At 40.8% G+C, this 24,334-nt stretch overlaps 1 protein-coding gene across 1 annotated transcript in view; it reads left to right on the forward strand.

Annotated features, from left to right (window-relative positions):
- The window catches only part of PKHD1 (PKHD1 ciliary IPT domain containing fibrocystin/polyductin), a 425,169-nt gene that overhangs the window by 178,250 nt on the left and 222,585 nt on the right, over positions 1-24,334 (forward strand). The window contains exons 38-45 of the mRNA XM_089918628.1: positions 37-194; positions 2,456-2,647; positions 5,761-5,886; positions 8,373-8,429; positions 8,665-8,795; positions 16,876-16,988; positions 18,460-18,565; positions 20,771-20,905. Of these exons, the coding sequence (XP_089774754.1) occupies positions 37-194; positions 2,456-2,647; positions 5,761-5,886; positions 8,373-8,429; positions 8,665-8,795; positions 16,876-16,988; positions 18,460-18,565; positions 20,771-20,905 (1,018 nt within the window). The remainder of the gene's footprint in view (positions 1-36; positions 195-2,455; positions 2,648-5,760; positions 5,887-8,372; positions 8,430-8,664; positions 8,796-16,875; positions 16,989-18,459; positions 18,566-20,770; positions 20,906-24,334) is intronic.

Consider the following 24,334-nt stretch of genomic DNA (forward strand, 5'->3'; position numbering starts at 1 on the left):
TCTTCAGATGTGTCATTTTCTTTTTCTTTGTTTCAGATATTCTCACAACTCCACAGAGAACTGGGTGGCTGGAGAGCTCCGTGTTTTAAAGGTCATGGTGGTTCTCCTCAGCAGGAGTGTTACCATACAGGGAAATCTCACTGATGAGAGGGTGCAGCTCCTTGCTTCATGCCAGAGGGCCAGTGCTTCACAAGGTAGAGAAGCATTTTGTTGGGAAGTCCAGTGGGTGAAAAAGAATGTTCTTACTGTCCAATGATAAGTGGTGTGGATGACTTCTTTCAAGTGCATGTTCCTAATATTCTGTAGTTTTCACCATGCTCTTGATAAGTCATCATTTCCCCTCCTGCCTTCAACCCCCTTGTGAAAGAGATAGACAAAAGTATCTGCTTGAGAAAGTAATTCTTTTTCTGGGGAAAAATATTCCTGTTAAATAATGAAATCTGGAGAGTTGAATTAAATTTCCAGGTTAGAGGTTATAATGAAGTCTTGACACTGATTCCAGCCCTCTTCTAAAATTCTCAGGAAAACTGATTAATGACAGGGTCAGGGATACAGGCAGCACGTTCTTATGGGTTAGACCTGTAAGGCTCTTCCATCCCTCCACCACCCCCACTTTTAGAGTTTGTTTTCTGAGTGAAATTACCACATACTTTAAGTAAGTGGTTGAAAAAGTCAGTTTATCTTCTAGAAGAATAACAGGCACTGAATCACACTGATGTACCTATTAAACATCTATTTCAGGGATGGTTAGTTTAGTAGGTTATGTTTTGGTTTCCCAGGCTGTGGATTATGAGGCTTTCACATGTCGTGAAGACATCATTTGTCAGCTTTGGTCCAGGATGGGGTGGGTGTCAAGGATGACTCCCAGGCATGAGCTCTGGATGGATGAGGGGGTTATTTATTGAGATGGGAAGAGGAACAGGTTTTGGGGGTGGGAGGGTGGAGATCATGAGTTTAATTTTGTACATGTCGGGGCTGAGATGCCAGGCCAGCCTGTGAGTAGAGATGTCTGGTAGTGTCTGGAGCCTGGAAGAAATGTCAAGGCTGGAGTTAAAGATTCGAGTCATGCCTATGTATAGACACCTGTGGGTGTAATGTTGGGATGTGGTTGGGTAAGAGGGACCTGGATCCCACTCTCCACCCCTCTAGTCATCTAGCTCATACATGTGTCATTCTGAAAAAAATGTTTGCATCCAGTGGGTTAGAATCCAGTGACTGCCAACTTTAACAATTCTGCTGAATTGGGACCTGCAGTCCATTCAAACTCTCTCGGTAATTCTCGTACAGGTATTCTCAGATCATATTGTACAAATCATGGCATTTGATCATGCTGCAAGAGAGACCATGCTTCTAGGTTTACACCAGTATAAATCTGTTGTCTCCTAATGGAAAAAAAAACCCTACTTACACCACAACTTTTAAACATTACTAAAGAATTCTAAAAATAAAACAAAATTCATAGACCCTTATTAAAAAAATAATATGTCACTCACCTCTTCTTTGTGTGGGGCTCAAGTATGGGAACAAGGTAGCCAGATACAATAACAAGAGGCCTGGACACTGGAAAACATTATGGATCAATGTCATGTATAATCAAAATTGTGACAAAGTGTACAAATATAAAACACCTCTTTATTCACCTCATATATTCATCCTTTGGGTGCTGGCAAATGACTGTTGAATGGTCCATCATTTTGTATTAGTGACATTTCTTTTTTGGTTTACTAACCTGGATAATAAAGAGTTAATTCAGGAGATGATTTCTTCTCCATCCTGAGGTCAGTCCACACCACCAAATGCCATGTGTCAACACAAAGCGTCTGGACCCTGAGGTCACAACACTTTGGTAGTTGCGTGTGGTATTATGTTCATGCTGTTTGTTGCTCTCACTAGGGGCTCTGCTGGGAAGGAGGCCCTGGTGTGGGGGGCTGCTCAGTCACTCCTCTGGAGCCCTCTGCCATTTCTTCAGTGGTGTGATTGCTGTGCCTTCAAACCATAAAGCGGCAAAATATTGGGAAAGCCCCACTGGACATCTCAAGACTAAAAAGAGCCGTGGTTACCTTCAGCGCTCACATCTCTTCCCTACAATTATCCACCACAAGAGGGTCATTTGATTGCACACTCCCTCCGGGGGATCCTTTGGATTGAAATAAGCATCTGTTTAGGTTGGGTTTGTGGGTTCTAGTCATCCTCTTTGTGACAGTAATTAAGGAGAATGATTTGGGGCCTTCTGGAAATAATAGAGTGAAGGCAACATCATGTCCTAGTTATTGGATGTTTTAATTAATAATCCAAAGGGGAGAATCAAAGTAAAAGGGAAGTAAGATTATTAAATGAAACAAAGAATCATGGTTTGCCCTTTGTGCCAACAGTGCCTTTCTTTTCGTACTGGGAGATTTGTCCCGAAGCATATTGTACATACTTCTGCTCCCCTTGACTTCGTTCTGTGTTTCAGGTGATTTGCAGAACTGTTTGTATTTCAAGAGTGAGAAGATGCTGGGATCCAGGGATCTGGGGGCCAGAGTCATCATTCAGTCTTTTCCAAAGGAGCCCAGCTGGGTCCAGTTGAAGGGAGTGCAGTTCCGGGACTTGGGGCAAGCCTTCTGTAAGCATGTGAGCTCGCTGACTCTGGTGGGAGCTCTGAGAGGTAAGGAGGCCCAGGCATAACGTCTCATTTTTCCTTCCTCTTCCATATTCTAGGCTCTCCATGCAGGGGGTCCTGGTAGGTGGTATGTGGGGACATGGTGGGGATCAGAGATGGATAACTATACCCTAGATCTGTGATTCTCAAACTTTAACATGCCTAAAAAGTCACTTGGGGAGCTTATTAAAATTCTCACTTAGAGACCCTGCTGAGACAAATTCTGATATAAAGTGGGCCTAGAGATCTGAATTTTTTTTTTTTTTTTTTGCGGTACGCGGGCGTCTCACCGCTGTGGCCTCTCCCGTTGTGGAGCACAGGCTCCAGATGCGCAGGCTCAGCAGCCATGGCTCACGGGCCCAGCCGCTCCGTGGCATGCGGGATCTTCCCAGACTGGGGCGGCAGGAGGACTCTCAACCACTGCGCCACCAGGGAAGCCCCTGAGATCTGAATTTTTAACAAACCTTCTGATGCTGGAACAAGTAGTCCAAGGAGTACACTTTGAGAAATGTCACTATAGGTACAGCAGATGTGGAGGGAACCACACAACTCCGTGTTCTGAATCCTACCACTGCGATTTACTGGCTTTGTGACTGCAGGCAGATTGACATTGAAAAGTGTAAATCATCAATCAAGGCTAGCAGAAAGCACTTTGTGAAGATGTCCTAACGCAGAGGAATCTCCTGCTGGGAAAATGGGAGAGAATGGCTGAGAACCAGGCACTCTTCCAGGGGATATAGAGCAGGCAGAGTGTGCAGATCTTGGCCAGACCTAAAGAGATAGGAAGGAATTAGGAGACATCCAAGGCAGGTGGGGACAAGTAGGTAAAAAAGATCAGAATCAGAAAAGAAGAATATGACCAGATGTCCTGATAAAGGCTCTGAGATCAAAGTTGGAGGGATGTGGGAGCATCCAGGGCAAAATGCCAATGCCAGAACCTGAGATACAGAGATGAGAGACTTGGGCACAGATGCTGAGTGATGAGGACAGCAGCGCCGTTTCACAGTTATGCTCCCCAGACCTCAGCACCTCAGCACCCACGTACGCAAGCTTTGCCTTCCTTGGTAGGGTGGTGCTCTGGGGGTTGATGCCTGGCAAAGCACATCAGGGCATATTGGAGGTTCAGGTGGGCCTTGAGAGGTGCTAGGATTTCAACAGGTAGTGACAAAGTAATCCTTGAGGTCACTGAAAGCAAGATCCTGGCTAGACAGCTGTAGCATTTTATTTTTCTTATTTCAAATCATCTGCATGCCAAGAATGTCTATTTATCCTAATTTTCCAGATCTCTTCCACCTTATTTATTTCTTTTTATGCCCCTATAGGAGGATGGCTCCTCACATGGCTCTTTCCCTAGCACATTAGGACCATCAGTATCTTCGTGTCCTTCTCTCTGTTTCTTCGGTCTCATGGTGCTTATGATGCTGAGGAATATTTGATGTGGGCCAGTTCCAGTAGAAGTGAGGGGAGTAGTCACATATGAGTTATCAGTGAACATAACCAACCCCCCCCATCAAAAATTCGCTTAATCTGCCTCCTCAACCTCTGCTTCAGGGTACCTGCACTTTTATTTATTTATATACATTAAGTTTTATTTGAAAAAGGGGTCGGTGCTTAACGAAAGTTTGAAATCCACTGAATTAATACATTATCTCCTATAGGTCTCTGTTAAAATGCAAATGTGTTTCCTGGGAGGGGGAAACCCATTAACGCAGAGGTTAGAAACTTCTGGCATGCTTGCCAAAGAATCCTTTATTGGTTCATGCCCTACAGACTCCCATGACGTGTATGGCCAACTGTCGCCAGTTACTGGAGTTGGAGAGTGTTGGAATCTTGGCATGCAAGCTGCTTTTAAAGGTTTACTGGGCCCTGACCTCCACCCACAATAGATAGCTCTGTAAGCACATTAGTACTTCCTGGTTGTTCAGATGGGCAGGCGTATTCTGATGGAGTGACGTTATGGTGGAGGTCTGGAGTCGGGAAAAGTCTGCAGCAGGCAGTGTTTCCTACGTGAGTGGATATGAATGGGTTAACTCATTGGTGACTGATGTGAGGGCATCTGGTACTGGGGGAGCTGAGGTCGAGAGGAATCTACAGGCTCTGTGTCTAGGGGACATCATAGTTGAGAATTTTCTTGAGAGTCCCAATTTAAAAGTCAAATTATTACGTAATCCAAAGTCATTTTTCCAATACTTCAGACATTTGGTATTGATATAAACTCTCTCACTACCTGGAAATAATACAAAACTCCTTTTTGAGGATTTAGAATTTTACTATCCAAATAATCCATTTTTATTATTTTAATGTGAGTTTCCTCCATCAGACTCAAGATACACAAGTTCAGAATTTACTTAGTTTTATTCATCTTTATGTCTCCGGCACAAGGCACAATTCCTGAAATATATAGTTGATACTCAGTAAATATTTATTCATTGATTGATTCAGTCCACATACATGATTTATGATTTGGGGATCATAAAATATGCCATGGAGCCAGTGCAATGGTTTTCCTAAAATGTCAATGGCTCTTAATATGGTAGAGGGTATTTCCCCTTCAGTTTCACAAACCACCGTATTCAATGGTGGTTAAATTCAATAATTTTGCTATATACCTGAAACATTGTAAATCAACTATACTTCAATTTAAAAATTACTTCATAGCTCAGGAAATAATGACTACCTCTCCTCATGCCAGAGGCAGTTTTCAGAGATCAGTGTTGGTCCATAAGCAGTGCTCTTCACATCGTCCTTAACATCTTTTGAGCTGCTATGCACCATATTGTGATTAGAGTAGATACCAAAGATGATGGCCCGTTGGAAATCTTGACGGCCACGTATTCCTCTGTGGTTTGGCCATACTGTCTCTTTCTCAGGTGGTTTTCTTTACTACACGTGGTCCTTGGATTCCACCCTGCTTATCTTTGGTATCTTTGAGGTACCTTGGTCTGTGCTGCCCATTTTCTTGATTTGATTCATGCTGCCAACTCCTTATTTCTTGAGTTTTATATATTGTGTGGGAGAATGTTCTTAGTTATATTCTAGCTTGCTTTGGAGATGATTAACAGAATGTGAGGAACCTTCAAAATTCCCATCTAATTTTTACCTTCCTCTTTGCTGTTCAGGTTCCTACATGCGGGGCTGTACCGTGTGGCGATCTTTCAGCAGAGGCCTCAGCATGTCCAGGACCTTGGGCCTGAAGGTGGACAGTAACGTGTTCTACGATATTTTAGGCCACACACTGCTGGTGGGTAAGTGAAACAAGCTTGTTTAATTTTGGCATTCTGGTGGAGGACGCATCATTTTATAAAAGGAATCATCCCCAAATTTAAATTTCCAATTTGTAAAAACCTTAGCCTCTGGTCATTAGAAATAGGCCGTAGTTAAAAATTCTAATTTTAAATTTAGTCATTACTTATTGGCTAACTAAGCTTTACCAATAAGAAACTGATTTTTATTTTTTATTTATTTTTATTTTTAAAATTTTATTGAGGTATAGTTGATTTACAACATTGTGTTAATTTCTTCTGTACAGCAATGACTCAGTTATACATATATATATATATATATATATTTTTTTTTCATATTCTTTTCCATTATGGTTTGCCACAGGATATTGACTATAGTTCCCTGTGCTATACAGTAGGACCTTGTTGTTTATCCATCCTGTATAATAGTTTGCATCTGCTAATCCCAAACTCCCAATCCTTCCTTCCTCCACCCCTTCCTTGGCAACCACAAGTCTGTTCTCTGTCTCTGAGTCTGTTTCTGAGGAAACTGATTTTTAAAGATGGCATTTCAGTTCAGGTTAATAAATATATAATGGGAGATTTAAAAATTTATTGTCAGTAATTTTAACAATAATTCAAAGTCACATAAATAGGTTTTTGTGCAGTCTCAAACCTGGATGTTGAACAAGGAGTTAAAAATGTTGAATTCTATTCTTTGCTGCTTTTGTGGCTTGCTGAAGAAGCCCATGTTTCAAGAATCTTCTAAATGGTCACTTGTATCCACTTTTGTTTCCTAAAGTTCATTCCCCTTGCTATGCCTAGAATTATCCTTAACAATCTCAGATTGCATCATGTCACTCCTCTCCTTAAAGCCCTTTAAAAACTTATTTCTCTTAGAATACAATCCAAAATCCTTACTCTGGCTTAAAAGCCTCCCTTAGTGATTTTGCCTTTATTAACCTTGGTACACTTATCCGGCTATTGTCCTCTCCTTGTGTACTCTAACTGCACGGACCTATTTTATTTTAATTCTTTCCAAAGACCACGTTTTCTCCTGCATCAGGGCCTTTGCACGGCTCTTTCCTTCTGCTCATACCACTCACTCTCCTCCTGTAAGAGTGTCTCCCCCACACGCCCAAGGCAAGTCCGTCTGTCTGAGCTCTTTCACCAACAATCATTACTTATTGATTTTAAAAATTATATATCACGTTTCTGATCATGTGTTTTACCACCAGATTTCATGTGAACATTGTCCCCTTCACGCTTAGCACCTTAACTAGTGCATTTGGAGTTATATTTGTTGAAAGAAGTGAATGTATTAATGAACAACGGCTCTTTGTTTATATCGGAATAAAAAAGCAAATCAGAGGTTTTCACAGAAAGTAAGACTCTAACTGTACTTGTTAGATAGTGTTTTCTATTTAAATAAATTCTATGATATCATCAGTGAGAAAATGTGTATGTTTCATTTAGGAATGATCTGTTAAGATAAACGCTAGAAAGGTTCTAACCCCGAGAGGGAAACTGTTTAGTGGGAAATTATGGATCATGTAAACTAACTCAAGCTCGAAAAGGCAAAGAGCTAAGGACAGTAGAAGTCATCAGGTGAAGGAAAATCTTTTGATTGGAAAAGGACAGCTACAGGGCAGTCAGACTAACATGTGGAGGATTGACTTTGCTTATTCTTACTTTTGTTGCTGTAAGGGAAAAGTTTTTTGAAACCTGGAGCAGAAATTCAGGGAGGTACCCTAACAATATTATTTTAGGAGGAAACAATTATATGGAATAGACATTAACTAGGCAAGGAAGAAAACCTGCAGGAGGAATTTGGCCTTGAGTGCTTGGATATCATGAATTGGAGGCTCTTGACATCTACTGCATTACAGGCGATGGAATTAGAACATCTGTCAGTGCATTTTAGATAATGTACTCAATCCACGCAAGATGAGTTTGCAAACTCAGATTCATGAAGTGACATGGGAAGCCCAGACACCTAAAGACCTAGAAGAAAGGGGGTCTGTGGGGTTGCTCTGTGTGGATACCACATAAGTGGCTGATCTCTGTGTAGCATGGCCCATGCTCTTTTATTCTCTTCTATTTCAAACCTCTGGTTTGACTGTGAGGGTCTCAGGTCTTGTCCAGCCTGTTCCTCCAGGACATTCCTGCATGCAGATGGCTAGTGGCCAATTCAATAGCTAAGGATGGGGCTGGACCTGACACAGGGGTGTGTGACATTTAACTACGAAGACAGTCAGACTCTTCCTAAGAAGTAAAATGGTAGATCTATCTCTTTGTTATTATTTTTTTAATTTAAAATGAGCTTCTGATTCATGATACTCTAGAACTAAAAAGTTCACATAATCTGAATCTGTTTGTCTGGTTCATAGATAAAAACAAAACACAAAATCAAAACAAGCCACACCGAGAAAAAGAAATAGTATTTCAGCATCTCTCATTTTCCTGGGTGGCATGAAACATGCTGAGCTAACATGATCTTTTGTTCTCAGGTACACCCCCCGAGATAAGGTATATTCCTTGGGAGGTTATTCCTGGAAGAGAAAATGGTAAATATGTAAACTGGTTTTAAAACCCTTACCATCCATTTAAGTCGTCATACATTTTATAGACAAGCCTGCTGGCAGTATGTTAGATATCTTAAATTTGTTGAACACACTAGATGTTTATATATATACATATATGTGTATGCATGAAGAGAACTATAACGTGTATTAGTAGAAATAAGAACGTTGAGTTGAGTACATTTTAATTATGTTGGTGAATCCCCTTTTCTTAAATTAGACTGGTCAGAACAGGGGAATATAATAAGAAACAATGTGATCATCAGTGTTTCTGGCGCCGAGGGACTTTCCAGTACTGAAATGATGACACCCTCTGGTATCTACATCCGCGATCCCACCAATGTTGTAGAGGTAAGATCTTCAGCTCCCAGGACGGTCAGAAATGAGAGGCATAAAATTCACTCTGGAAGTTATCCAGAGTGGCAGCATCAGTGGTGTGGAATGCAGCATCTACTAGCTGCACAATGGTAACAGGAAACTACTTTATGATTTTGGGTTAAACAGTGCTTTAGGATAAATGCTATCACTTCCCTCAGAATTCACGTGAACATACTTTGAAGCAATATTTATAAAAAGCAAAACAAAGTAGATATTGATTATTTTCTGGTCATTTAGATTAATGCAAACTAAAATATCTTCCTGAGCCATCTGCTGTGGTTGCTGAATTTGGTCTCGATTCCAATAATAATTACTTACTAAATCTTCACTACGTTGCTATACTAATGTGGTCATATTGTTGCCCTTTAAGAATGTTCAAAACTGAGGGTCAGCGGAGTCACGAGGTGTGTGAGATCACATCACATTCCAGGATGAATGAATTACATTTGACCCTTGAATAACACGGGTTTGAACTGCATGGGTCCACTTACACTCGAATTTCTTTCAATAGTAAATATTACACTACCACACTATCCACAGTTAGCTGAATCCTTGGATGTGGAACCATGGACACCGAGGGATCATATATATGGAAGGTGGACTATAAATTATAGGTGGATGTTTGACTGCGTAGAGGGTTGGCACTCCCAACCCCTGCATTGTTCAAGGGTCAGCTATACACTCTGATGGCCTTGGTTTTTTATCCCATTATTTAATACAACTTAACGTTACTTCTTCTTGGTAAATTTCTCTCTAAACACTTTAAGAAATTAATTTTTCTGGTAGTTTAACCATAGATCCGTGAATGAGGAATTGCATCAGAGTAGTGGGAAGGCCATTTAGTTTCCCCTTTTCCAATAATTTTGTCCCATGGACCATCTATGAAAGGGTTAAGGGTCTCACTCTTCAGGACTCGGCTCTGAGTACCTACTGTGTCATGACAGTTATGCCAAGTTTCTGAGGACCGGAGAGAAGGAACTTCTCCCTCTCTGATCATCTGTTTTTAATTACCCCCAGCTGAATAACCCCTAATAAAAGTCATGGCTATCTCCTCAACCCTCCGCCAGACTCTTAATTACCTTTATTCCAAGCGCAGAGCTTACACACTATTTTCGGTGCCTAATGGGGGCAGCTAATGTGCCAGTGAGGACAGGAGGCAGCAGTGCATGGATTGAAGGAAACCAGCCTGTAGACGCAGAACAATGAGAGTGACGTTTAACTTGTTGGTGACCACAGGGCTTGCTGCACAATTATGCCAGCAAGCTTTGGGGACTAAAGAGTAATGTTTTTGCCTAGTTTCTTGGGTAACATAATCTTGACTACTCTGAAGTAGGAGACCCTCAGGGTTGCCCAGGTCATTTTCCTTCAGGAGGCTGGAATGTATCTAAATCCCACGTTGAGTGTCAGAGGTGCTGCCTGGCTTTACTTCACTGGGTAGCTCATTGCCTCCTGGGTGGGTGTTCTGGCTACTACTTGACTAGTAAGAAATGAGCTGACGAGCAGTTACCACAGATAACGGTATGTAGGCTCCTTAAAAAACTAAAAATAGAGTTACCATATGACCCAGCAATCCCACTCCTGGGCGTATATCTAGTTCGAAAAGATACGTACACCCCAGTGTTCATAGCAGCACTATTTGCAATGCTTCCAAGACGTGGAAGTGACCTAAGTGTCTATCAACAGATGAATGGATAAACAAGATGTGGTATATATATATAATGGAATATTACTCAGCCATAAAAAGAATGAAACAATACCATTTGCAGCAACAAGGATGGACCTAGAGATGATCATACTAAGGTGAAGTAAGTCAAAGAAAGAGACAAATACCATATGATACCACTTATATGTGGAATCTAAGAAAATGATACAGAAGAGCTTACTTACAAAACAGAAACAGACTCCCAAACAGAAAACAAGCTTATGGCTACCAAGGGGGAAATGGGGGAGCGGGGTAAATTAGGAGTTTGGGATTAACAGATACCAGCTACTATATATAAAGTGAATAAACAGCAAGGACCTACTGTATAGCACAGAGAACTATATTCAGTATCTTGCAATAACCTATAATGGAAAAGAATCTGAAAAAGAATATATATATGTATATATACATACACATACATATATATATAATGTATATATAACTGAATCACTTTGCTGTACACCTGAAACTAACACAAAACAAACAAGCAAAACAAAACAAAAGAAATGAGCTGGCTATATAGGTGCAGAGAACCAGAGAGCCACCTACAAACTTATAGGTCACTTGAGTCTTTGCAGACTGACCTGCAGAACAGTGCCTAGAAAGCAATGAAAAATTTGAGCCCAAAACAAATTGTTTGTTCTCTGTTAGATGCCTTCCCTTTCCATCCATTTACTTTCTTCCCCTTATATCCACTTTACAAAATTGAAAAATAATACAATGCATGTGTTTGGAGAATGAGATTTTAGTTTAAGCTGGTAATGTAAATTCATTAAGTATATTCATTAGGTAAATTCCTGACATTTTCATCTTCATTGATCTTAAAATTCTGTAGTTCTCTTTTCATTCGCTTATTAACTTTTAGACCTTAGCACAGCATCTGAAACGTAATAGTTGCTTAGTAAGAATTAATGAAATATAATGAATGAATGGCTGTAGGTATAATTCCATAATCAAAGAATAGGGGGAAGAAAAAGGAAAATAAATAGATTCCAAGATCCCACAATCATTTTGATGACTGACAAGTAAGATGTTTCATCTGTGTCAGCATTTAGATCCTGTGGAATTCACCTCTCAGTGTTAAATTTTGCACAGTCCTCTCCAATTTTGCAGCTGCGCCACTGGGGTTCCACTGTGCTGTCTCTTTCATAGTCTATTGTCTGGAGTGTGCCACAACCAAGGACATAGGTGTGACTGGTAGTATGTGTCAGAACCTAAAAATTAGGAACTTCTCTTAGTGCCAACGAAGGTCATTTCAGTCAGTGGGCAAAAAGTAAGCTAGTGTTTATCATCCACATAGGTGTGTCCTATGTGGATGATACACAGAGTGCTTTGAAAAATATATTTTAGAAATATATTTTTATCCCAAAGTGATAATAAGGAGGCTACAACAACAATGATAAGGGTGGCAGTGGTAGTGGTGAGGTGTGTGTGTGTGTGTATGTGTGTGTGTGTCAGAAACCTATCCTCTTCCAGTGTTGTTCTGATGCTCAAGAGAGAGATATCCCTTATATTGTGAGGAACTGTGTCACGGGGCATGGCGTTTATGTTCTGCTCTGTGAGTGGTTCAGAACTGACCGCCCCTTAAGAGGATCGAGCCAAGCCTTGCATGTGCTCAGTTTTTGTGACCCCTTTATCCACCTTGCTTTTCAGTTTCCTTGCAGTTTGGCAAAACATTTTTTTAAAGCCACTGTATTACTGTGATTCATTAGGCTATTTCTTTTTTAAACTTTTAATTTTGAAATAATTTTAGGCTCAGAAGTTGCAAAAATAGAACAGAGAGTTCCTGTGTGTCCTCCCGCCAGCTTCCCCCAATGGTAACATAACCATAACCATCGCCGTAGAGCAATGGCAAAACCTGGAAATGGACATTGGGACAAGACTGTTATGTAAATGAAAGCCCTTATTTAGACTTGAAGGTGACCTAATCCTAGTGGCTGGGCAACCAATCCAGATAGCCTAAACCCTCTCTCCTGCATACAGAAGTTGACCTTAAAATCTCTGGCCTGGCAGGTGGGCAGGAAGAAACGGAGCTGATCCTTAATTAAGTCTCTGCAGTTATTTGTGGTTGTACATTGTTCCTGGAATGCTCAGACACAGAGCCTAGGACCAAATGCTCTGCCCAGTGCATGGAATTCACCTGGGCTCCCAGGAAGCCATCTTTACAGTTCACTCACCCTCAGCCCTGCTTGGTATGAGGGGATTTCAAGTGCGATATTCCTTTTTAGTTTTCATAGCCACAAGTGGTCTGCCTGCCTCCCTGCCCAGGCTGCTGCTGAACCAGGTCCAGGGCAGTTTTTCTGAGAAGCAAAACCTGAGCTTTGTGCCTTCTTGCTAGTGAGGACTCAACATGATATTCCCATCTGAATGTACAAGGAACTTGGAAAATCCTTTGTATACTCCTTAGATAGGCTTTGCATGCATCACCTTGCAGTGTCTGGAGCACTTCATTTCCAGGCTGTCTCCCCACTGCACTCCAGCATCTGAGTCTCTGACTCCTTTATGGGTGTTTCTTATCTGTCCAGAGGCTTCATCTTTCCGGGAGACATAACCTATGTTGACCTCAGGCTGGAAGGTCTTTGCTCTCCATCAGCAAGAGACTGTTCACTCCCAGAGCTCCAGAATATCCCGTGTGTCTGTGGGCACTGGACATTTCCCACGACCAGACCCCTGTTTAGAACAGCCAACAGAAACCCCCTGAAGACCAGCCCTTTGAAAACATCCATTTAATTTGAGGGGAATTTGTTCTGGTTTGTGAATCAATTTTGTAAGGAATTCTGTGTTTAAAGGCCGATTTCAGCTCTCTAGCTCTCTCCACTCAATAGCTAATGTATATTTAAGAGCTGCCTGAAGGGTTAACTCACTTTTTTTTTAGTGACTACAGATGCGCACCACAAGGAATTGGCTTACTTGGGCAGTTAATTTCTCTCTGGAATTTCTCTTGCTTGAATGTCCATAATACATTGACTTCCGCAAAGAATTGATTTCCACACAAAATTCCCTGCTTGCCTTAAACCCTTCCCCACAAGCCGCCGGCTGCCTGCATACATATGTGGTTTCTGCTCACAAATCGTTTGTAGCATACCCAACTGGAATGCAGAGTAAAAAGGACTGGAAAGTAATGTCATCTCACTGTTCAAGTGCTTCTTTTAAAAGAAAAGTGAGCCTTATTGGCTAACAGAAGACCGAAGTTGCAATATCCTGCCCAACTATAAATGCACTTGGAAAGCATTTATACATGACCACCCAGATGCTCCAAAAATACTATTGACACCACGGAAGATGATTCAACAAATCCGTTCATTCAGTCAAAATACATGCTCTCTGAGCACCTGTATGGCCAAGGTGATGAATAAGGATGAAGTCCTTGAAATATATTCTGCATATGTTTGAATCTTTCCCTTCCTCATGGAGTCATGGTAATGAATTAGCATCTTGCTGGTAGTGAAATAGAGGTGTACGTCCAAGTGAGATGATCATTTCTAGCCTCTAGTGCACCTTTCTTTTTTTTTTGGCTGTGCTGTGAGGCATGTGGGATCTTAGTGCCCTGACCAGGGATTGAACCCAAACCCCCTGCAGTAAAAGTGCAGAGACCTAACCACAGGACCACCGGGGAAGTCCCAGTGCACCTTTCTTATTGTTTGTATAGTTGCAGAAAAGGTGGGTGTTTCAGAAGCCCCCATTCCCTAACCCTCAATTCTTACATACTCATGGCCTTTCTCGTGGCTCATGGGGGTGGTAGAGACACAGCCGCTCAACGCCGGCTCTGTGGAAGGTGGAACTCCATAAACACAGCCATATTACTTGCTTGTGCTTCTGTGAGGGCACTTGTATTTGGTGCTTCTGTTGGATGCTTGTATTTGCCAGCCCAATGGCAGTGATTATTCCAAAACTGAGGATCATAAGTGCATGTCTTGTTTTCTAGCATGAGGGAAGAATGAGATAACTGATGCAATGCCAGTAAGTGTTCTTTGGGGGAGTGTCTAGTGGCAGATTTGGTTGTTTAAAAAGATATAAATGCCCTCCCAGTAAAAACTGTCAAAGTATTCTTATTGTAATTAACCATGTTTTTATATTTAGGTTGGCCTTTCCATCAAAATGTGGAGATGGGATACTGGAAAGTGGGTATGGGTTATTTCAAGAACAGGTGAAGACTTTAGACTTTTTTTTTTTTTAACTGTGCTTGTATTAACATTTGGGGCCTCTCACATTTGTGAGAGGCTGTCCTCTATATAACAGCATCCCTGGTCTCTATCCACTTAATACTAGTAAAACCCCTCTCCCTCTGAGTGTGACAATGAAAACGGTCTCCAGAGATTTCCAGATGCTCTCTGGGGAACAATATCATCCCTGGATGACAACCACAGCTCCAGACTCTGCCACCCCAAGATAACTGGTGTCCCAGAGATGTGTCCCAGGTGTCCTGAAGTCATGTTAACATCTTGAATAGTGATTCAGCTTCATATTCAATGATGTCCAAAAGCACTTTTAGTATGTGGTAAGACATGTGATTGGAATTTTAAGTGGCCTCAGAAAACTGGAGAAATGCTTAGAATCCAAAAGAATGAAGTGCAGTAACGAATGGGCCACTAGTGCACAAAGAAAGAAGGCGTTCTGTAATGGAGTGAAAGAGGAGGCATGGCTGGTGGATTACAGATACCCAGGGTGAGAGGGCCTTCAGTGCCCACAGTGAACTACCGGCTGATGTTCAGGAAACAGTACCTGTGGTTGTGTCAGCACGAGCTGGCTCCCCTGGCCAGGTCCCAGCTGCTGCCTGCTGGCCAGGCCTCCCGTCTCAGTGTCAACTCTGGCCCTCATTCATACTTCTCCAGAGGCTGATGGCCTCCAGGTGCTGGGGTGCCTTCTCTCACATAAGCCAGGAGTTGAGTACTGTTTGTTTTAAAACATCCTACTTTAGTTTTTCTTCCATACCGACTTTGCTTGCTTCTGTGTGCTTGTGCGTATGTGTGTGTGTTTGTGTGTGTGCGTGTGCACACATGCGTGTGGAACATGTGGCACTCCCAGAGAGGAACAGACTTTTTAAAATCCCCTTCTGTAGGGAGTACTGCTATATAATGACTGCCAGTGGGTCACCCAGGTTCAGAGGGCTGCCTTTAATAATACCTAAAGTCCTTTCATTTAAAAATTAAAGCCAATAAAATATTAGTCTAGAATGGCTGAAGCTATGGGATGAAATGAGTTTGCTAACCTAAGGATAAACAGAGAACAGCTATGATTCAAAGGGTGTGATTGCGGTCTTTGGTCTTAATCCTTACTCACAGTGTAGTATACTAAACTCCTTGAGCTCTCTAAAAGGCTGGGAGGAAGAGCTCTGTCCTGGAGTGGGTCAGAATTTCCTCTTTCAGTTCTAACCCTTTTCTGTGTCTCATCCCAACGTGCATATCCCTTACCATCTACACTGATATTAAATAACCATTGCAGATAATTTCAGTTTTTTCTTCTGTTCAAAGGATCAGAGAGAACACTCTGTGGAGACTTGGCTTTAGGGACGACTTTGCTCCCGAGTATTTTTTACACACTAAAGAGGAGAGCTTGTATGAAGTGACACAAGTAAGCTTCTCACTGTGGAAATTTACAAGGACGTTTTAACATGAGATGCCAGCTATTGAGGTGGACAAAGTACAGTCAAATTGAGCTGCCTGGAGGAAGAGGAATGAGCATATATATATATTTTTAGATTTACAATGTTGTGTTTAATTTCTGCTGTACATCACAGTGACTCAGTTACACATACGTATATTCTTTTTCATATTCTTTCCATTATGGTTTATCACAGGATATTGAATATAGTTTTCTGTGCTATACAGTAGGACCTTTTTGTTTATCCATTTTATGTATAATAGTTTGCATCAGCTAATGCTAGATTCCTAATCCTTCCTGCTCCCCCACCCCTTGGCAACCACAAGTGTGTTCTCTATGTCCGTGAGTCTGTTTCTGTTTCATAGATATGTTCATTTGTGTTGTATTTTAGATTCCACATATAAGTGATATCATATGGTGTTTGTCTTTCTCTGTCTGACTTACTTCACTTAGTATGATAATCTCTAGGTCCATCCATCCATGCTGCTGCAAATGGCATTATTCCATTCTTTTCAATGGCTGAGTAATATTCCATTGTATGTGTGTGTGTGTGTATATATATATCTCTATATATCTATATATACACACACCACATCTTCTTTATTGGAATGAGCGTATTTTTGACCCAAGGTATATCAATATACCTTGGCAGCAAGTAAGTGAAAACGCAGAATGAGCGCATAGAAGAGTGTTTCTTTCCAGCAGCCTTATTGTGATGGACTATGATTTAACTATCCTTAATTTCCATAGGGAAACAGGGTGTGTGCTGCTGGCTATGGCTACTTTTTTCACCTTGTGACCAACCAAACATCCCAAGCTCCGCTTCTTTCCTTTACCCGGAACAGTGCACATGCTTGTACGAGGTAACTTGGGGGAAGTTCATCTACATTTTGGGTGTAAGCATTATGGTTTAACATTTTTTTTGCACAACACTCACAGAGAGGGTTGTGTAATGCTTGGCATCCGTGTGAGATTTGATGATGTGTCTGAGTGAGCATCTTGGATCATAAATTTGGTGGTGAAGGGAAGGGAAAGAGAGAGAGGTCACTTGAAGGGGCATAGGACTGAGGGCACCTTTTGTGGCCAGAGGAGAATTCAATAGAGAGATGAATTAAACTCCCAACAGACTGGGGGCACCTGGGAAGCCAGAGTGCCTGAGCTCAGGAGCTGAGTGGGGAAATGAAGTTTGGAGAAGAGGCTCTTTGCCTGTGACTTGCACACTGTGAGATGAGAGGGGCTCGTTCAAAGTCTTTGCTATTTAAAGGATAAGGTCGTCTGCTAAGAGCAACGACTGGGAAACATGGGAACGTGGGAAAAATGTGAACTTCAGAATCAGTCAGGCCCCGATTCAGATCTGAACTTTGTCTGAGTAAACTGCCTTTTTTTTTTTTTTCTAAAGAGTTAGATCCCTTATTTGTGAAATAGGGACAGATCTCTAGTGAAAGTTTGATGTGAAAATTAGAGATGACTTCTATAACGCACCTAAGAGAACATCTCAAATATGGTAGGAACTCAATAATTGATATAAATAATTCTATTAAACAGTTTATTTATTATTATTATTATTATTTTTGGCCATGCAGTGTGGCGTGTGAGATCTTAGTTCCCCAACCAGGGATTGAACCCACACCCTCAACAGTGAAAGTATGGAGTCCTAACCACTGGACTGCCGGGGAATTCCTCGATATAAATAATTCTGATAGTAGTTACGTTAATAATAGTGAAATAATACTGCAATGATGGGAAATGATAAGGAGAGTGGAATGAGGATTAAGCACCATTGCTCTGCCATGTTGAAGTGCCGGCTGAGGCTAGAATTAGTACATGTGTCATGAGATTATTATTAAGATTATGAAGTTTTTTATCTAGCAGCTCTCAGCAGCCCTGGGATGTGAGGGGAGAAGGTATCCAAAATACCACAATGCTAAGGCATTTCAGGGAGAAGCACAAAAGTTGCAGGGATTACAGGGGCTGGTATCTGCTGTTTCAGCAAAGGGATGGATCTAGAAGGGACTGATGGAAGAGTGAGGCTCATGTTCTGAAGGGCTAGGCAGGGGTATCCATGCTCCTAGGAAGGGGATGAATCTAGAAGGGCTGAGAGAATGGAATGGGACCGTGGCAGTCTGTGTCTTGTTGAGATCCAGGAGTAGGTCACAGAGGGTGACAGAAAGGAAAGGCTGAGGGATAGGCAATGACAGTCAGAGAGAAGGCTCGCAGGTCTTCTCTTCACTCTCCCTTATTCAGTACCTTTAGTTTTATATTTTCCAATGAGAAAAAGTGAGACATTTGGAATGCAGAAATTGGCTGAATTTCACTCTTTATCTTTCTTCCTAGGTGTGGCCTCTTTGTATACCCTAAGTTTCAGCCAACTTGGGATAATGGCACTGGTCCCACCCTGTTCCAAAATTTCACGGTTTGGGGAAGTGCAGGTGGTGCCCAGGTACGTTTCTTTAGTTTTTTGTTCTTGTGGTGATTTATTGTGCATCTCTACTTAAAGGGGGATGATTTGCTGTTGGGGGAGCACTGCGATATTCTCACAGCTTTAAGGAGCCAACAGCATCATAGATGTGTGTGAAATAGTTGTTGCATGAACAGATTCCTAGTCAGTAAGCCAAGGTTAGTTCATTGCCTGTATGGCGATTTTCCAGCAGCTCTAATAGGGAACAACAGAACTGTAGAGATTTGCAACCAAGAAAGATCATAGGGGTCATCTGTTCTTCTCCTCACATGCCTATTTAGAGAGAAAAAATTAAGGTTCAGAAAGTAAAGGGATTTGCCAAAGGTCACACAGTTTGTTAGCAGCAAAACCAGGTGCAGAATCCAGACTCCAAAAGTTGTGCATTTGATACCCTAATATCCTGAATAGTACATGTTTCAGTTGTAAGGAAAAGTTCTGTTCATCACTGAAACGCAAAAATTCCAGCTCAAGGTGGCATTCTTACCTTCATCAATGAGCCAGATTTTCTCCTATTTTCCTTGAAAGGAAACAATGTTCATGTTATCCATTTAATTTTCATTATTTCAGTGATGTTTTATAAGAAAGCTTTGTATGCTCACTATTACCAGCACCATATAAAAATTATCCAGGGTCACTGTTTGGTGCTGCACAGAGAAAATTACATACATTTGGTCTCTGCCACATAGAAATGGGGAGCCTAAGATACACAGATGAAGGAATATATCTATAGGGCATTCAGTAAATAGAATAAAAACATATAATTAAGTCACAGTAAGAAAGTTAGGCATATATTTCACCTATCCAACATAAGGAGAACTATTTGGGAAAGTCCCAAAATACAAAATTGGGTTAGCTAACAGGAAGAATCCCTATTGTATTAAGTATTTTCTTCTCATTAAATTCGATAAAGTACTTTGTTTCCCATAAGCATTATAAATATAGAGGTGACAAATCCCTCTTTTGCAGGGAAGCAATTCGTGCCTTGCAGAAGGGCTGATGCCTGTAATTAGGTAACAACTGTTGTCAAGTTATCAGTTCAGATCGTACCCATTTTGTTTACATAAACGTGTCTTCAAAGATCTATCATTTTATAAAAGCTGTCAGCGCATACATAGTGGGAAATGCAAGCTATTCAGTTCTTGAAAATTCAAGCACAAAGACTGATCGACAAGTAGAAGCACCATACTGTGATAAATCAAGGCTTCCTTGGCCTTAAGTAATAGGAAACTCCCACTTTAAGGTACAAACGTAAGCATGACCCTATTTAGTAAACAAAGAGGCCACTGTGTAAGGTTAACTGGTAGTCCTAACAGCACCCTGATTTTCAGGGTGGTTGAGGTGAGGCCTAGGAAAAGTTAAATGTCTTGCCCAAGATCACATAATTAGTTAATATGAGTGCTAGGTAAAAACCAAGGGCTCTGTCCCTCAAGGTAGTGTGATTCAACTCTAACAAGCTCATTTTGTTAATACTTGATCCTTGTTTAGGGCCACTAGCCCAAGCTGTCATCATTATATATGCATATAACATATTTTGAGTCTGTAGTCATGCTGAATTACTTATTTCATATTTACAATTTTCTGACAATATTAGTAAACATATACAACACCGAGGAAAATGTTAAGTACTGGAGTTCTTGGATGCTCTGTTTTTCTCCGTTCATTTTGTGTTACTTGACAGTTGCAAGTTTACTAAAGTAAAGAATTCACATTGACCTTTTTTTTTTTTTTTTTTTTTTTTTTGCGGTACGCAGGCCTCTCACTGTTGTGGCCTCTCCCGCCGCGGAGCACAGGCTCCGGACGCGCAGGCTCAGCGGCCATGGCTCACGGGCCCAGCCGCTCTACGGCATGTGGGATCTTCCCGGACCGGGGCACGAACCCGTGTCCCCTGCATCGGCAGGCGGACTCTCAACCACTGTGCCACCAGGGAAGCCCCACATTGACCTTTTAATGCATCAATTGTTAGGAGGAGAAATGAAAAGTATAGAGGGGATGTTACCAAAGGGGACTAGTTAGTGCTGACCTCACGGCAACTTTGGGACGCCTGCACAGATATTGATGGACAAAAGCTGCTTAAATATGGTATAGCATGCTTGTTTATACTTCATCAATAATTAAAGAAGCTACAGGAAGTCTGCAAGAAAACCCAAGCCTCAGACCTTTGACATAATATATGCTGTTGTTTTATAGATTTTTAGAAGTAGCAATCTTCACCTGAAAAACTTCCAGGTTTATGCATGCAGAGATTTTGGAATTGACATCTTGGAAAGTGATGCAAATACTTCAGTTACTGACAGCTTATTACTTGCTCATTTTGCCCCCAAGGTAAGTGCCTTCGTGTGATTCTTTTATGTTGTCCATCAAAACAGAATCGCATGTGTTGGGTCCCCTGCTAATGCAGGATATGTAATTTAAATAGCATTCTTTAGTAAATCTTGTATTTAATTGGTCAAATTTGGAGGAAGCTTTTGATTTGTAACAGTGGTGATGTTTATCATAAAATTCAAATACACACAAGATTTCCATGTTATGTGTCCATGTACATCACAAAAGCCCTGAGTAGTTCGCAGAACTCTTATTTGTTTGCGATTTAGCGTTATTGTCCATACAATTCAATAATAAGCCTAATAATTTTAGGGTCATTTACTCTAACTTCACAAGGATTATGAGGTGATTCCAATTTGTCTTTGTGCATCTGTGGTTTGCCAAGTTTCGACATCAACATTTTGTTCATAGAGTTCTTACTCTATTTAGGGTCCCTGCCCCAGAGAAAAAGGTGATATAATTTACATTGTTTGCTTAATATACTACGGTTTCTTATGTGATTCCCTAATCCTTGCCTCAGTGTGGGTTTCTACATGATAAACATCAACCTATAGATGACTTCCCTGCCACTGCATGGCCAGGGGCCCAGAATGTAGGTGAGCTTAGAGGACTTCCTGGATAAGAAGTACTAGTTCTCAAGGGAAGTCCATGGCTGCCATTGGCTTCAGACCTATAATGGGTCCCCCAAGTTCTTTTTCTTGAAGGAGTTACATGAATATTAGTGTCACATTGTCAGAATAATCATAGATGGAAGGGACCTAGAGTACTTCTGGGGACCAAGGAAAGAGCATTCTCTTTAGTTTGTTCCTGAATGCTTTGATCAACTGATATTTAAGTGATAATTATTGACTTTAGTACTTCCCTTGACTATTTCATAGCTATAGATACAAACATTAAGAGTAAAAAAATCATTTTCTTACTAAGCTACATTTTCCTATATTTAATTCTCCAACTTCCTTCATTACTTCTCTTCTGAACCATTCTTTTCAGGAGGGAAAATACCTGCCAGTTTTTCCTTTTCTCTGAAAGGATTACCACCTTGAGAGATTATTCTTCTTTTCAGGTTGCATAGTTTTCGAGAGAGCATGGGACCCAGATTTAGATTCTGTGATACTGGTTGACCCAGGCCCTTAAATGTCTCCGAAATAACCATAGAGAAGATGCTAAAAATAAAATGCCCATCAAGCTGAGTAAATAACTGTCCTGGCAAATCAATGTCACAACATCCTAACTGATGCTAAATAGACATCATAATTCATGGGAGAGTGACATAAGTTAAGAGATAGATTATGACAAAAGGGTGCTTATCATGAGATAACAAAAAATAATCTCACCCCTGGGGTGTGATTCACCAGCAAGGTAATGCAACTGAGGGCTTCTGAGTCTCCTAACAAGTAAGTGCAGAACCAAAGTCCCTGGATGGAAAATGTTAAACAGCTTGTTCTAGGAAAGGTCTAGATCTTGATTAGGCATCCAAATCATAAAACCATGCAACTTTAGAGGTAAATATTACCTAAGAGTTGGTCTAGTTAGAACTCCTGAATTTACAGGTAAAGAAATGGAGGCTTTGGGGAGTCAAATGATAGCCCAAAATCATGCCCAGTATTGTGGAGCTAGGACCACCTGGATATCTTCCCATGCCTGGTCTAATACTCGTTTAATTACATATGGAAAATGGCTTTGGCAATAAGCATTTATTAGTGCCTACTCCAGTATTCTCTGAAGTGTTTTTCATTGAAGGCTGGTCCCAAGAGAGACTCTGAGAAAAGAAAGATTCTTAGGTTAATTACATACAGGATATGCTGTTTACCATCCCTCCCATCCCCTGAAACTCACATTGCATATTGACACTTTAAAATCTTCACAAAGTTCTAGAGTTAAAAACAAACAAGAAAAATATCTATGAATCTTTAGTTAACACAACATTGCTCAGATTTATTTGGGAACCACTTTATTGCTGTATAAAACTGTGTTAATTGTTTTTTTTTTTTTAAAAGGAGGATGCCAAACCTCTCTGTGGTTGTGGAAATCTGATTTTAGCCTCTTTCTTTCAAACTTGCCATTTCTTTAGGAGTTAAAATTTTCAGAGAATTTGGCTTAACTATTCTTAGACCTTCCACCCACGTATAATTGGTGACACACAATTATCAGTGAGACTTTTTAAATTTATTTTTATTAAAAAAATTTTTTTTAACATCTTTATTAGAGTATAATTGCTTTACAATATTGTGTTAGTTTCTGCTATCAGTGAGTCTTATTCTAAAACAAACACTAGTTTCTGGAAGAAAACTAAGTTTTCTCTGGAAGAAAAAAGGATTTTTTTTCCTTTAGGCATATTTGTGTATGCCTCATACCCAGCATTACCTTGTTGCTGAGATGGGTAGAATAATTTTCAATGAGGATGGCTTTATTATGCAAGAGAAGGAGGTGCGCTAACCATGACTATACATGCTAGATTGGTTGTGTGGTTTTGTTTGTTGTGCGGTCCTAGCCTTCCATCTAATTAGCACCCCTTTTCACACTCTTCAGGATGTCCTGATTTGGGTGTAAATTATGGTCATCCTCCTTTTGGAAGTAACTGTAGGATGGTTGCCTTTTTGTTGTTATTGTAATTAATTCAAGCAGATGATACTACTTTAAAAAAAGTCTTATTCGGACAGATGCTGTGCGGGATGCTTCATTCTTTCTCCTATTTGTCTCAGGGTTACTCCTCATCTTCACTTGTGGATTTCTCTTCCCCAGTTCAGACTTTTCATCTTTTTGTTTGTCTATATTCTATCGTAGGGCCCCTTCTTCTCTCCATATACTTGCTCTCCCTGGGAGAAATCTCATTTTCTCTAGTGGTTTCAGTTATTACCATCCACATGCTGATGTCTCCCACATATTTGCATTTATTTCCACCATCTTATTTCGTGCTTTCAGTTTGCAACCTGTGTTCTATGGTTCATTTTTTCTGCTTTCGGAACTTGATTTGTCCTGCATTGAATATCTTTTTTATATTTACTCATTCGAACGTTATTCATTCTGTTATGATTGTTCACGTTGGACTTAAACTTGTGACACACCTGCTCGTCTTCACAAAGTCTTAATTACATCAGCACTTAATTACATGAGCCATACAAGGACCTTAAACTTCTCTAACTTATTTCTTCACCCTCCCATCTTATACGTTATTTTTCTCTAGTATTGTCCCGCCTTTTAAAACAAATTGTTTCATGGAAATATAACGTTTATGGGGAAAAGTGCACAAATCACAAGTGAAGAGCTCAATGAACTTTTATAAAGCAAAAACCACGTGCATACCACCCAGATCTAGAAATAGCACATCACCAATTCCTCTGAAACCCCTTCATGCCTGCTCCCAGTTAACCCAACCCCCGGCCCCCGAGCCAAAGGAGAACCATTATTTAGACTTCTCAGACATAGGTT

The sequence above is a fragment of the Delphinapterus leucas genome, chromosome 10 (assembly GCF_059928025.1).
Source record: "Delphinapterus leucas isolate spDelLeu-1000000601 "Yukka" chromosome 10, BTC_Dleu_Yukka2, whole genome shotgun sequence".
In the NCBI taxonomy this organism is placed as follows: Eukaryota; Metazoa; Chordata; class Mammalia; order Artiodactyla; family Monodontidae; genus Delphinapterus; species Delphinapterus leucas.